We start from the raw sequence: 16,277 nt of genomic DNA on the forward strand, positions 1-16,277 counted from the left end.
ATCGATATCGGTTATCGGCTACATGAATTTTAAAATATCGGCATATCGGATATCGGCCAAAATCCCAATATCGTGCATCCCTAATTGTAACACATATTTAAATATCCATCTTTTTTTCCTATTATTGTCATTGAATAAAATAACATAATATAACAGTAGACATAAATCAGCCCTATTTATTTTAGAAATAATAAACAGAAACACGATGGGTTAGAATGTTGGTGAATTGATGCAAAACAGAGATGGCTACAAGACCATGGAGCACCTAAAGAAATTATGAAAATAAAAAGATTATGTCTTAATATTAAAAGCCAATTCTATTTATTTTGGTTTTTATCGCTTTATTGACCAGTTTGCTATATTTCGTCAAAGTTTAAGCTCTTTAGTTTGCCAGTTGTCAAAGCGGATAGTAAATGTTGCCCTGGGGAGGCGGAGGTACAAACTCCTGTATGTCCGGGACAGACTGCTCCAATTTATATCTAGAAAAGGCTGGTTACCCTCAACTGAAGGATGTACAGTAGGAGCAAAACGATTTTCCACAGGCTTGGGCTACAACAAACGATTATTTTGCTTTTGTTGATTATTTTTATTGATTAATTGATTCATAATGAAATTGTTAAAGATGCCTTAAAGGAGATTTTATACAGATTTTAGTTAGTTGAGGAGTTCTGGACAAAAAAAAGAAACTAAAATTCCAAATATTTTTGTGCATAATTATTGCCCTGAGTGGTTGCTCATTTGGTTAGTGTCTATATACTCCAATAAACGATTCATCAATTATTTAATTAGTTAATTATTTCAATACGTCATTATTTCATTCAATCGTTTTAATCCCTACTACAGTCTAAAGCCTTCTCTGTCTGTTCCCAGTCAGAGGTTTGCAAGTTCTAGTTTGATTCGAAGGGTTTATAGGTAGCTTATTTAACCAGTGAGACTAACTTTAAAATGTAAAACATTTAATTTTATGTTGGGCAGAATCAGCTTGAGCTCTTTGAACAGGAGCTGCAGAAGCAGGATAGGGAAGTTTCTTTTTATAACCATCTGTTAATAGAAAACATATGTTGGGCAAATTAAATGTATGTGTGTGTGTCTCCGCTCTCTTCAAAGGATTCACAGTTCATAAACCAGTCACATCTTGTCCTCTGCTTCTCTTTCCTCTCTGTCAGAGGAAGCATTGTTCGTGCTTTAGCTGCTAATATTAGGCGACATATGAGAGAGAAAAATAAAGAGAAGTGGTTTATTTCCTCTCTATGTTTCATCATAATGGCCTTTTTCTCATGTCGGACGTTTCTGCATTCACATAGAGCTTCGTCGGGGTACTTTACTAATCCGGCAGCTTTCTGTCTCCTACTGCTCCTAAATTCAGCTTCAAAGCTGCATTTTTAAAATCCAGCCGTTAGGCGGAAACAGGGCGGAGCCTCACCTCGGAGCCCACCGGTAACCTGACTCCAAACTGCTGTTCTTTCATCTGCAGGCTGTGTCATTTCATGACTGCTGCAGGAAATGAGTCGACATGTCACCCTCGGTATCTTTAGCTAAACTGCTAAAGCTTCTGAGTCATATTAATGCTAAATTTGAACCGCAGAATAAAGTTAGACGAAACGGCCTCGAGTCTCTGTCATCCTCTGACCGGCCTGTCCTTCACTTTTATTCAGATTTAAATATACAAACACATTATATGCACCCCTGATGGCAGTATCTAAAATAAATAAAATTAATTAAACATTTATTAAGAAACATTGGAGTGTGTAGATTCCCTAATGATTATTATTTTTATATTTTTTTTCTTAAAATAACCTCTGTCTCCATTCATTTGAACTAAAACAATTCCTGTAAAATAAAACTCCACTAAAATGGCTTATATTGTTATAGCGAGAAGAATATATGAAATACAAACTTTAATTTTTTAGTTACGAATGTTCTGTCCTACCATTTATTTGGATGGAAAGAAACAAAACGAAAAAGAGATCATGCAGTTTCTATATGAAAAGGCTAAGCCAAGATTCAGTTGGGTACATTTGTTGCTACAACAATAAGGTGTCACTTTTAATTTGCAGTAAAGAATCTGAAATATGACTGATTACTAAATTAATCAGAGACCTGGAGGCGGGAAAATAAAATGTAGATCTCTGTGCTTTTAGTTGATTGTTTACTCTTTTCACACTTTTTGAGAAACCTATGATTTCTCTGTCAAAGTGGTTCATTAGAGACGACTCTTCATTTACATGCACATTACAGCATGTCTGTTATCATTTTAACCACAGAAGGAAATCACAATATATTTATAATATATAACTGTCTACAGGACGTAAAGTGACTGGTGACAGTGATTGGATTACTGATTTAATTCAATTCAGTTTATTTCTATAGAACCAATTCACAACACGTCACCTCAAGAAGGCACTTTACAGTTCAACCAGATCATCATGTCTGATTGATTCAAAGTTTTCTATCAAAGGAAAACCAGTTGATTGCATCGACTCATCGACTCAAATGCAATCCCTCACACTAAGCATGCTTTTAGCGACAGTGGAGAGGAAAAACTCCCTTTTAACAGGAAGAAACCTCCAGCAGAACCAGGCTCAGTGTTAGCGGCCATCTGCTGAGGCCGACTGGGGTTCAAGGAGACAGAAGCAGAGATACAAAAAGCAGCAGTACATTCTCTATCAACCTCTTTATTCTTCTTTCTTGTCCTCCTTTTGAGTGGGGTTCCTCAGGGCTCAATTCTTAGTCCCCTTTTAATTGTCTAAACATTTGCTTTTGTTTATTATTTCTTAAATGCCTTTGAATTGTTCCCATTTTAAAGAAATGAAAATTGAAATGGTGGATTTTTAGCGACACCTTTTACCTCCATGATCTTGGTACCTTTGTTCACTTTGTGAAGCCAACCATTATAGATTTAGATTTTAAAATTGACCATTAAGAGTAACCTTAAATTTGAAAGGATATTAAAGGCAGTAACAGAACCTAATTTGTTTGGGTTGTTGTTGGGTTATTTTAGTTTTAGGCAGCTGAAAAAGCTAAGGCCCATTTTTCCACAGCATCCCTTTGATTTAGCTGCCCATACCTAAATTACAACTCAGCAGGACTATTTTAATGCCCTTTATGCTGGGATCCATTAACTTGTAATCACCTGTTTTTAAGGCCCCGTCCACACGAAGTCAAAACGAACACTAAACGCTAATATTTTCCAGAATGTTTGTCTTAAAGACGGAGACGTAAAATAAATGTGATCGACCACATGAATGCATGAAAACGCTGCAAAATGTATGCCAGGCCTGTAAGTGGCGCTGTGGTGCCAAAGCAAAAATAGGCGAAAACAGGCAACGAAATGTTGGGCATGCGCACTAATATTTATACAGCAACCAAACCGGAAAACCCCTGCGGGTCCATTTTCGTGGTTCAGTCAAATTGAGGTACTGAACTATGTCGTCGATATTGCTCTGTTCTTCCTGGAGATATTCCAGAAGAAGAAGATTCTGTTGTAAGCCCGACAGCAGGGTGAGTAGCATGAGCAGCAACCATTCAACACAGTACGGCGCCATTGTTGTTGTGATACTGTGTCGCGCATGCGTGTTTAGAGGCGACGCAATGACGCATGCGTTTAAGAAAAAAAATGCAGTCAGAGCTTAAAGATGGAAACGCGAAAACGGTGTTTCAAAATCTTCCCACTCTGAAGGCTTAATAAAAAAAAGATTGTTTACAGACCCCCGAAACGCCGGCTTCGTATGGATGAGAGGCTGGTTTGGTGAAAAATTAGTGAATTTAGGCCAGGGTTTGACTTCGTGTGGACAGGGCCTTAGACGACCAAAAATAATGCTGCACATCTTTTAACTAACGCAAGAATATTTGATGACATTATATTTGTTATGAAATCCTCGCATTAGCTGAACATGGCAAAACAAAACAGCAGAAAACCCAGAACAAACTCTAGGCTCAGGATTGATCTGGTATTTACAGTATTATCAAAATGACCTCCTGTTACACATCATACAGGCTTCCTCGTTAGCAGCTTTTAAATCTTTTCTCAAAGCCTGCTTCTATATTATGTTTTTTGCTGTCTTTAAATTTGTTGATGATTCGTTTTTGTGTTGTGGTTGTCTTTGTTGTTGTTTCTGTTTTCTCTTATTTTTCTTTTTATTCCCATATCTGATACTACTTTGAGTGTTTTGCACGGTGCAGCACTTTACCTTTGATGGTTTGATGGGCTTCATAAAAAAAAAAAAAAAAAAAAGTGAACTTGAATAACAGCTGTTAGAAGTTATTATAATTACAAAAAAAACTACAGCAATATACATAATTTTGTCAAAATTATTAATGTATTCTAGACGCCTGGGCGATACAGACGAAAAACAGTATCTTCATATTTTTTAGCTGACTGGCAATATAGATATTTAATTAACGCTAACTTTTTTTTAAAATACGCAATAATAAAAAAGCATCCCTGAATCAAAGCTTTGTCTAAAATGTCACACAGGTAAATTTTTTAAAAACTATTGTAAATAAAAATTACAAGTAAATGAATAATAACCTACTGACATACAGTCTTTTGTAATCTCTCGGCGAAAAAATATTACAATATCTCAGTATATTGCTCAGACTAATATCTTAGAAATGCTTTAGGTAAAGGTCGAGATGCTTTTCTCAGTCCACCAAAAGTCTTTCAGGTAACTTTGGATTTAAATTTGACCAAAATATTAGCAGAAGCGTCATGCTTCTGAGAACTCTTTACCTCTGCCTAATATCTCTGGGCTTCTTAGGAGTTCTACGTTGTATTTTCTAATTCAAACATTCAGTCACGCTTAGGTTCAGGCTCCGGTTACTTTATTAATACCGAAGCTCGATTTACTTTACAGCAAGATAAGATAATGACATTTATTTAAGGCAGACATAGACCTACTCCCACACATGCATTAAAACAAACGCATGGACATAAAAACATATTTTTTTGTAAGTACTTAAAATTCCACGAAATGAGGACACGTGAGATAAAAGTAGGACAGATCTAAATTTACTCAAAAAAAGCATAAAACCAAGTCAAGTTATATAAAAAAATAAGAAAGAATAAAAATATAAAAAGAGGGGGAAGTATTGAACTTTCTGAAGGAGAAATCTAGAAAGCTTTAGTACAGCAATGCAAAGGTTCCCAAATCTCGTCACAGGCCCTTCACACGTAAGTGGATGTAACAGGGAAATTATGCAATAAACCAGCCCTCTGACACCCCAATCCTTGAGTGTTACTCTCCTGAGATTTTATGATGCAATCTGGCTCCATCACAACTGAATCACAAGGATGAATTAGCCCTTTAAATTTCAGTTCTTTTAAATCCTGGCAATTATTAAGGTGTGCTGTAGCAGGCGTATATCTAAACATTGCAGGATGTGGGGAATAGGACTGGGGTTACAGACCACTGGAACCAACAAATACAAAGTACCATTTAGTTGTGAAGATAAGGGAAAGTTACACATGGTTTTCAAAAAAAAAAAAAACAACTGGAAATTTGGGTTTCGTGTGTTTTTACCAACTTTATAGCTTGAAACTCTCCAAAAACAAGCTTTTGCAGAAAGTTTGCTACTATTTGGTAAATATGGTCTATGGCGGAGGTCTTCAACAGGGGGTCCGCAACCCCTATGGGGTACACAGAGGTACTGCATGAGGGTCGCGAAAGTTCTGGTTGATTAGACTTTTTTTTTTTTATCTTCCCCCCTGCAGTTTTTCCCACTAATTGAAATGTCTTTAAATACACATTGACATGAATTCAACACACTGTAGTAAACAGATAAATGGAGGCAGAAGATGCCTTTCAGTCATCAATGCACACATTCAGCGACACACAGGAGCTCTTTCAAGCTGGGCACCGTTTCATTCACAACACCTGTTGCATCAACGAGGAATCAGAATCAGAAATACTTTAATAATCCCAGGAAAAAAATACTTTCATTACATTACTCCATCTGTAATAGAGTGACTATAGGACCAGATTGATAGAACACAATTTCATACAATATATATATTTGGGGGGTCCCTGCTCCACCTCGCCATCAGTTTGGAGGTCCTTGGCCTGGTCTATGGGTACATCAACACATACTGTAAAACATCACAAAGGTTTGAGCATGAAGAAGCTGCACAAGCGAGGGATGGTACCTCTCACATTTCAATCGATACAGTACCAATACCCGCTCTCTCAGATTCAATGTACTTAACTTAATAGTAATGAATGTCAGTTCATTTAAATAATTCAACAGCTCAACATTTTTAAATTGTCATTAAACACTAGGCTTAACAACCTGGAGTAGGTGGAGAGCATGTTGATGATGATGTTGCTTTCTCACTTATATCTTCAGTATCACTGTTGCCAAAACAAAATGTTTCAACTATCTCCTTTCCCATGTTGTTGGGGGAAGACAAGTTTATAATAGATGCAGGGGTGGTAACAGTGACTGGATCTAAGGGTTTAGAAGATTGCACACTCTTTAGCCTCAAGAAAAATGTTTAATCAGCCACTTCTACAAATTAGACATTATTCCCATTATTCCACTTTTAGTTTTAAAAGTGGAGTCATACAGGAGCAGCCATTCAAAATGGCCCTTTCCAGTCAAAGCTCCCCCTTCAGCATCCAGCTACTGGAGTGACCACCGCCCAGATCTTAATGTCCACAAATCATGACAGAAAGAATATTTTAGTATAAAGATTGATGTTTAAAAAGGGATTGAAGGGGACCAGCCAAGAACCAACCAAGGGCTCATCAAGGAAAGTGGGGAATTTTGAATGGCTGCTACTGTAGTTCATCCATGTTTGCATTGTTGGCTACTGAGATTATTTCACACCTTCCCTGCCTTCCTGTCCAGCATGGACAAAGATCTACTCTTCTGTCCAGTCAGTGTCACAATGATGCATTTAAACAGCAAAACATTGCCTGTTTCTCAGTTCACAAGAACGCAAATACGGACTTGTGTCCTCGCCAAGTATGTTCTTGAGAAGAACACAGAAGAACACACAGGAACACAGCATAAATCTGCGTCAATTGGAACAGAAGCGTACTTGTGACATCACCACACACTTGGCTAGTATTGAGCTGAATTTCACCTCCTGTTATTAATAGTCTCTAGATAATAATAAATTGTGACTTTTTTCATTTCGTGGGGGAATAATAATGAACACAGTCAAATAAACCTAAATGGAAAAGAAAATTTTGCCAAATAAAACAATAATATCGTCATCAGAGTCATTGGTCCTTCACACAGGGCTATGCAGAGAGAGGGCTGCTGCCGATGGGCTGCAGTTAGCCCTGGCTGCCGTTAGCCTTGGAGCTCCGCTGGCTGCTGCGGTCCTCTCAACTTCGGAAATTTTTCTTTAAATTATGCATTAAATCAGTAAATGGGCCATATAGTGATGCTTAAAAGTTTAATGTTCTCACCTCACATGATCTTAAAACATACTTTTAGTGAACAGCAACAGAAAAGAGAACATTTAACTTACTACTCTGTGAGCGCTCCATTGGAAGCTGCTGCAGCCGCAGGGCATGCTGGGACAGCTGTCAATCTCAAGAACGGACAAGTCTGCTCTGATGCATGCTGGGTAAATAGGGAGGGGCGAGAATCAACATCCGGGGACTTTGTCCGTTCTCAGCCTGCCGTTCTTGTGAGTTGGAACAGTGCTAGGCCTGAGGCTGATGAGGTTTAACGAGTACACAAGCGCATGAGAACGCACAAGTACACATAGTGAGAAATGGCCTTTAGGAGAATAGATACCTGGTAGTATCAGTGGAATTTGGTCAGTACCTGTAAAAGTACTCTGTCACTGATGACAATGAAAGCAAATATCTAGTGTTGCTACATGCTCATCCAGAACGAGTGAATTCTGCAAGTCAGTGATTTGATATAGTCAGCTGGGTTTCCCAATATAGAACATTTTTCACCAGCCTGATCTGATTGAACTGTCCCTGTAAAGTGCTGTGGGACAACATGTTGCAAATGAATTTGCGTTAAATAAACAAAATGAAATGAGTGGAAGAAGTGTCATTGTTGTCGGTCCCCACAAACACAAAAAAGGAGTGACATGTTGGTTTGAAATGCACAATAACTGGAATAGCTTCTAAAAATTAAGTAAGTCCAGGTAAAGCAGACATAGGGGACTTCATGTTTGTCCACAGTGGGAATGTTGCTGCTTCGTCTGGACGGAAACCCCAGTCTGACTAAGAACTATGTCAGATAGACCCATATTCAGTTCAACCGTGACTCAAGATGGAACTTTTAGGCCTACATGCTAAACACTATGTGGCTTAAAACTTTGCATTTGCAGTTTAAACAAACCATCCCAACTATAATATAAAGCACTGGCAGCATCATGCTGTGGGGTCTGCTGCATCAACAGAAAAGCTCTTTAAACTAAATGGGACGATGGATGGATTGAAATGTAGGGAGATACTTAAATAGGCCTTTCATTGAGTTCATATTGGGAAGGAAGTTCACCTTCTGACATTACATTATGCTCCACTTCATGTTTTTACCTCCATTAAAACAAATAGGTTTGTGGTTCCTTTTTAGAAAAAAATGTGGAAAATATGACTTGTTTACAAGGCTCTGTATTTGCTCAAACATTTACTGCTCATATAAAACAGTCAGTTGTCGAGCCTAGGTAAGCATGATAGGTAATATAGAATAATGTGTGGGCATTGTGGGAGTGTTGTTGAGTTTGGACGACAAATCAGAAGATAGTTCAGTTAATTTTGATTGAATTTTAGGGTAATTTTGTTGCTGAGCTGACAGCTGAGTATTTTATTTATCATCCAGCTGGTCAGTAATTATTTAGCAGCAGCAGATATTTTTTTGTTGGTTTTGACCTGTGCCGGAGCGAGAACGAGGGCTGTGCTTTATGCAAAGGACAAATGTCAAGTTTGTAAAGAGATGGGGTGAAAAGAGGAAATGGGAAAACGCAAACAAAAATCTAGCAAGAAAGAAAAGCAGGTTGAAACAAAGAGAACTTAAATATGAAATTGATAAGTAGCTGCGATGAAACTGTCATCATCATCCTGGCAACCGGATGGCTGCGGTGCTGGAGGCGCGTTGTGATTTCCTGTTTGTTGCTGCATAGAGGAAGTAAGAGGCCCCTCAGGGATGGTCTGAAGTGTGAAGCAGAGCTGTGAGAGCATTTCTGAGGTGGAATAGCACGACTTAAGTGTGAAAATGGATGGCTATGCATGAGGGTTTGATATGTGCGTTTTTTTTTAGCTCAATTCTCAATTAATGGCGGTTCTTGCCTCTTTCTTCAGCTTTGCTGTTATGTGCATCAGTTAAATGGCTAAACTTAGAACCTGAGACCTGATTCAGCTATATTTGAAAGGCTGTGGCACAAATGGGAAAAATTCTTCCAGGGGATATTTGGAGTTATTTACAGATGCTGACAGAGTAGAGTCTAAGCCAGGTATGTCCAAAGTCAGTCCTTGAGGACCGCTGTCCTACAGGTTTTAAATGTTTCTCAGCTTCAGCACAGCTGAATCCGATGATTGCAGTTCAGCAAAAGCCTGTTAATCAGCTTTCAATGTAAGTCAGTTCTGCTGAAGCCAGGACGCTTCTAAAACCTGCAGGACAGCAGCCCTGGGAAGACGACTTTGGACATGCCTGGTCTCCAATTATGCTTTTATTGAAATCGGTTGTTTCAGTTATATTTTGATAGGCAACACAGTTATCTTGTTTGGAATTATATGCAAAATCATTGGTGCAAAATTGAAGTGCCTTTTTTTCACGCTTTTAATTTCTTCTCTTATTCATTTCTGCTTTTTTCAAAGCACAAATATAGAGTAGCTATTTTGAAAATAAAGGGAAACATGCCAAGTACTGTACTATTGCTCCTTTCTAGGTGAGGGTACCACACAGTATTTGTGCTCTGGGTCCCCAAATGGCTTGCACTGCCCCTGATATTGCCTTTTATCTGAAATAGTGCCCTTTTTCTAGCTTTTAACTTACAATCCCTGTTTCCTTGTGTAGTGGAGGAGTGTTCAGAGCTCTGCTGCTATTATTCATCTCTGCTCCAGTTAGAGTCCTTTTGGAGTCAGTTATACATCACAGGCGTGATCATTTATTTTCTCCACTTTACCTCACTCATCCATCTAAACTCTTTTCCCAACTGCCTCGTATTGATGACGCCCTGTCAAACCCAGGATCTTAGTGTCCTCTAAAACTAAGCTTTGTGTGGACTCAGTGCTGAATGCCTCACTTGTTTGAGTAAATGTAAATTCTTCATCATTACTCATGTTTCCATCAATGTTTTTTATGAGCATTTTTAAGTATCACATTAGAAGAGGTTTTGGGAAACACTGATTCTGATCAAGTGGATAAAATTCCCAAAACTGTTTTTATTTTATTTTATTTTTTTGCTGGCTTGGGGTGTTTTTTTTTAATCCTTTCTTAAAAGCGTAAGTGCTAATGAGGAGATGGAAACACGTGTCCACTCACCCTCAACTGATTAGCTGATTCTGTATCAAAAAATCCTTAAAAGCACAGTCTATTACTGATCTTTGGTAGACAATTATTGTTTATTCTACTTTCTGTTTATTACAGCCAAGCACAATCTAAACAGATAATGACATTACACTTTACATCATCGGGCTAAATCGCTCCAATAGATGAAAACACATCTAATTCACATTTTTTCATTTGAATTTTTAAAAGTTTGCTCAAAATTTGCTTGATTTTCGGATGAAAGCTAAGCTACTAAAGAAGTGAATACTGCAAATGAGCGTAAAATAAGATTGGACAAAAATGGAAATAGAAAAAGAACTGCGATGAACCCTCAAAGCTTTTAGGATGATTTTGTTGACTGATAAGAAGAAAAGTGGAACTTTCTGGAAAATGTTCAGCCCATCTAACACTGCATTTCATAGAAAAACAGCCTACAGACAGTAAAACATGGTATTGTGATGTAAGTAGCCGCAATTATTGAACTATTTATTACTATTGTGGGAAATTGGAATTCAGGAAAAGATAACCAATTTATTTTGATAATAGTAAACTGTAATTCATACTTTTTTTTATCATCTTTTAAATTCCAAACATTGTTTTTTGGTGTTTTTCAATACAGCCACTATACCATTATCTTTGGAAACATAGTTTAATGCAATAGTTGTACCTGGTGTGCTAAAAAAGCCTATTTCTCTTGGTAGTTTTACCTTTAGAGCTTTATTTCTTTTGTTTCCCTGGTTTCTGACTGTGTAGAGACAGATGCAGTGCCAAAAAAACAACAACAGTGACAATAATTTTAAAATGAATTTCTCCACTTTTCATGGTTTTTCATTAAACGGCACAAACTATCATGACATTTGTTCCGTGCTCATCAACAACCCCCTGTGTGATGGTCTTGGGCTGATACAGGAGATATAATTACTTTCCTCATTTAAAGAAAGGGTTATCTCTGCTTTGAAGAAAGGAGAAGTTCAGGTCTATTTAGTTTATTTACCAGAAGCTTTACAGCAGTTCTGTTATGCTGTAGAACAGGAAGGATTAAGTATTTAATGCTTAAAACCCTTCTACAGTGGACAGACTTTCTTCCACATCAATGTCAGTGACTAATTTCCAATAAATCCAAATGCTTGATGGCGGTTATGGCTGCAGGGGGTGGGTGGGGGCATCATCTGTTACTGGGTTTAGTGAACTATTGCTATTCCACCTGGTTTAGTTGGTTTAGATAGATTTTTTTCCCCTCCATTAACAAAATCTAACTACTAATGAAATTAGATTCTTTTATTTAGCTGGGTTAATGTTCTAGTATAAAAGCTTGTTTTACAAACTGAAGCCTTTTAGTTTGACCAAACTAAGCAATAGGAGGGAGGTGAATACGTACTCTGAGCGGCCTATAGGGTTTTTGTTCTGAATGTTTTATACTTTTTTATTGTGACAAATTTGCATCAAATAGAAATGTATCCAAAATGGTTACTCAGAGATGTATCCAGTGCTGGTAAGCAATATGGAGTTAAGAGAGAATAAGATTTTAGGGAACTCATCTTTTAAGTTCCTGCTCAGTGGCACATTATGTTTGTATGTAAGCTCATTGAACCGTTGGCAATGATTGCCTGTATTTTATTACCCTTTTTCCTCCCTTGAGTTGAACTCTTTGCTGGTTCTCCATCACGTGGTGAGTATAGGGCATGGCAAGTAAGAGAGAACAGATGTTGCATTTTTTTTTCTTGTTTTTCAGTTCTATTAAAGTACACTTGTTTTTATTTCAGATAAAAATCACATCATGTTTCATTGGTAAAGTTTAGCCGTGGGTAGAAGTTTCTGTTTTGCATTCATTTTAAAGCTTGTTACCATTAGAAAATTCTAACCAATCAGAGAAATGTTCATTTTGGGGCTGGAGCTGAGATACTGTAATGCCTCCTGTCAGTCAGTAAGCCCATGTTTAAAGTCAGTTTGTGTTTTCGGCCAGACGTTTCCTCTAACGTGTTGCTAAAATCGTTTAAGGAACTGAAAGTCAGTGTTGTGACAACAACCAAAAAAGCTGAGAAGCTGTTCAAAGGCATGAATACTGGAGATGTTCTGCAGAGTTTCTCCTTGCTTGATGTTGGCGTTTGGACTGCGCAGACGCAGATCTTCCTCTGGGCATGGATAAAATGGAAGGTTGAGCACATCTCGGAAATACTTTACTACTTTAATTTTGATGCAAAAGCTTAAGTCTGCTAAAGTTGTGCTTTTTTATTAGGGATATTTATTTAGCCACCTTCAGTATTGAAAAGTGTGTTAAGACATAGGGCTGGGCAGTAAAAGGATTTTTAAAATTGTATCGCAATAGACATAGTATTAAAAAGAAAAGTCAGATAAAGTGATAAAGTGCAATCCAGAACCGCATGGCATTCTGGGGGATGGAAGCAACTTCTGCCAACACTCCCAAACTCTGCAAGGTTAGTAGTACAGCTGACCTCTTTTTCTAAATGTCATGTGTAAATAGGCTTTTTAAATAAACTCAGAACCTTCCCCCCCGTTCATTATTTCAAATGGATTAAAACCAAAACGGACCTATAATTATCAATTTTGACTGATTGCTGACAGGTCTCAGCACCAACGTGTCATTTAGTTTTCACACAAAGCAATCAGTGCTGTTTGTTTTAAAACATATTTAAAACAGCTTCATGTCTCACTCTTTTAGGTAAAGAACTGTTGTACTCCCTTTTTCAAGCAGCTGAGCAGCAGTGTGCAGCAGCAAGTAGATTACGGTTTGATTTTCTCTCCACAATGCAGCTCTGTCTTGCATTTTCTTAAATTGCTCTAATGGTGCACGGCGGCTTAATGGATAATTGATAACCTTTTTCACTTTGATACTGGTAAGCCGTTCATGCTTTAGTGAGAATCCCAGCTCTGCCTTCACTGTGGTGAAAGCAGAGCTGGTGGAAGGAGGAAGAGAAAGTAGCAGTGATAAGTTCAGACTTTCTCACCAGCGTGCATTCATTATTTATCCCACTTTTCTGATCTAAAAGATGCTTCAGTCCACTAAAACATGGCTGCAGGTGCAGACATGCATATGCTGTAGGCAACTTATAGGACTTAGGATAAGTTAGCAAGGAGTATTTGGTTTTATTTAGTATTTATTTTATTGTATAATATATTTTAATCTTAACATTTTTATTATGACTTCCACCAGATTATCATTTAAATTAAGCATAAGAGAAAAAATGAGAAGTAAGAACTAGAATTTCCACTTGTAGTTTCTGTTTAAATGCTGACTGATGCTGCATGAGTGGAGGACCCTCCGAAGTCTGAAACGCTCTTGTCAATTTGAAAACATTTTCTTTAAGTGTTTCTAATGTTTTATTTTTTTGCTTTTTTCCCCCCTATTTCTGAACATTGGAAAGTTTCCCAGTTTGCTTTTATCTGTGTTTTTCTCCTTGGTGTGCAGGAAGACTCCGACTCATAGTCGACCCTAAGTCACACTGTGACGCCAGCTTGCCCATTTCCTGATTGTTCCTTTCTTTTGTCTTACAGAGTGCAGAGTCCAGTGCAGATAGAGTCCAGCTAAGAGCAGAAGATGCCAGCCCCACCTCCCCCACCTCCCCCTGGGCCTCCCCCTCCTCCCACTTTCGCTGTTGTAAGTCCCCTTCCCATCTTAGAAGGCGAACTCAGCAGAGACATCTTGTGGTTGAACCCTTTCATGACAAGTTAGGTTTTTTTTATCCTTTTAGAAGGAAAGTCAGTTTTGTTTGCTAATTATTTTCACTGAATAGAGATTTAAATCCACCTGGTAAAAAAAAAAAAAAAAAAAAAGACTGAATATGTATGTTGGTAAAATTAATGAACCAGAACAGATATTAGATCATTTAGATCAGTTTATGCTTTTCTCTTTTGCTTTATGTAGATTTTGTTTTTCTGCAGAAATTAGGACTGAAGTTGCCAAAAAATAAACATTCATGTTTAGGGTCTACCATGACTTTACTGTTATCCCACTTTAATAAAACGTTACTAATTAAGTCATTGGTACAGTATGCATTGTGTCGGTCCAAATATTTCTCTCTTCTTTTTATGACTTTCTCTGTTGTTCTGCCAGTTTTTTTCTAACCACTGCTGCCAAATTTGTCAATAGATTTTGTTTTTCAAATGAGTGAGCAGCAACATATCTAGCGACTATTTTCATTATTGTTGGAGACTTCAGGAAAAAAAGTGGCGACTGCTGTGAGTTTACCGTCTTTAGGGAGCAGTGAGTGCTGCTGCCAGCCCCTCCCTTTCCCAAGACACTGACAGTTGGTCAGAGTCGGCGACAAACTATGGCTGCTGTCAGAAAGAGAAGCACGACTTCCCTCTTTTTCCCCTTTGAAAACGAGTCTCACATGCATAAAGCTTCCACTGATCACCCCTAAATGAAAGTGAAGTAGATATTATATTTAACATCCTTTTTTTTTTATATGAAACCGTTGCACTAAAAGGGTGCTATAACAGTTTTTAATATGAATTTCAAGTAACGCTTTCCAAAATTAAGGTATATATGCAGGTAATTTACCTGCATGTAATTATTACAATTGTATGTAACTATATCAACAATGGAGACTTTTGGTGGGTAATTACTATTAGGTTAGCACATAACAGTTTCTATTATTGACCACCACCTACCAACAGCTTACAAAGTAAATTGTAACTTGTGATCTGGTTAATAAATCATTATATAACTGAACTCAAGTTACATATAAGTTAAAAAGATTGGTTTGTCGTCTTCTAGGTTCGATTTTCTATTATATGCCAAGAAATAAACTGCATTTTACTAGATAATAACACATTGATACATTGCTGTCAGTGAAATGACTGAATTGCCTGTTTTTTGTTTTATTTTTGTTTTGTTTTTTCTCTCTTTTTACATTTAGCACTTTGAGATGTTTTGATGGAAAGTGCAGTATAAATTAAATGTATTATTATTATTAATAACGGTTTGCCATCTAAGAAGTCTGACTTGTTGGCCTAAAATTTGAACCAAAATTCTGCATAAAGTTTTTCTTGTTACATAGTATTATAATGTTACCTGCTAAGTTATTACCATGTTATTACATGGTTATTGATGTACTGTAAAAGCAAGCGTGACCAAATTTTACAGCATAACATTGATTTATGCAGTTTTGATTCAGGTAAACTATTCATTAATATTTTAAATGACTTTATAGAGTTTATTTTTGTCTAAAACGTATTGAAAGGCTTTTTCATCTCCTTTTGTCTTGCTGATGTTGATGTTCCCCATTTCCAACAGCTTGATCAAAGCATTACCAAATATGCAGATGACTTTACGGACAGCCAATAATGACTGTCCTTGCTAAAGAGTTGGTAACGATGTTTCTAAGTTTGACTCTTGTTGTGTGTTTGTGTTTCAGGCTAACACAGAGAAGCCCAATCTGAACCGATCAGAGCAGTTGGGACGGGGGGCTCTTTTGTCCGATATTTGCAAAGGCGCTAGGCTAAAGAAAGCCGTTACAAATGACCGCAGCGGACCTCTTTTGGACAGCAGTAAGTCAGCACCAACATGGTTACAATGTCGATTGTTTTGGCTGATTGAGAAAAAGCTTCACTGTTAAGAGTTTAACGTCTGCAAGGAAGGGAAAGTCAGACAGATTATTCTAAAGTTGTTTGCTTGTTACTTTTTCCACAACCAGTTTAATCACTTATCCTACTGTCACCAATGTGTGATATAAATATTATTAATACCAGTTTGACTCATTTATTCCCCGTCCGATGCTACATTTAGTAGAGGTGAGTATTGGCATGAGTGTTGCGATTCGATACATGTCGCGATACTTAGGTCACGATACGAT

At 37.5% G+C, this 16,277-nt stretch overlaps 1 protein-coding gene across 1 annotated transcript in view; it reads left to right on the forward strand.

The window, feature by feature from the left end:
* Positions 1-16,277, forward strand: part of wipf1 (WAS/WASL interacting protein family member 1) — a 36,860-nt gene that overhangs the window by 6,981 nt on the left and 13,602 nt on the right. The window contains exons 2-3 of the mRNA XM_015381347.1: positions 13,975-14,077; positions 15,840-15,969. Coding sequence (XP_015236833.1) covers positions 14,018-14,077; positions 15,840-15,969 — 190 coding nt within the window. The 5' untranslated portion in view covers positions 13,975-14,017. The remainder of the gene's footprint in view (positions 1-13,974; positions 14,078-15,839; positions 15,970-16,277) is intronic.

Source organism: Cyprinodon variegatus, unplaced genomic scaffold (assembly GCF_000732505.1).
Source record: "Cyprinodon variegatus isolate N-32 unplaced genomic scaffold, C_variegatus-1.0 Scaffold232, whole genome shotgun sequence".
NCBI classification, from domain to species: domain Eukaryota; kingdom Metazoa; phylum Chordata; class Actinopteri; order Cyprinodontiformes; family Cyprinodontidae; genus Cyprinodon; species Cyprinodon variegatus.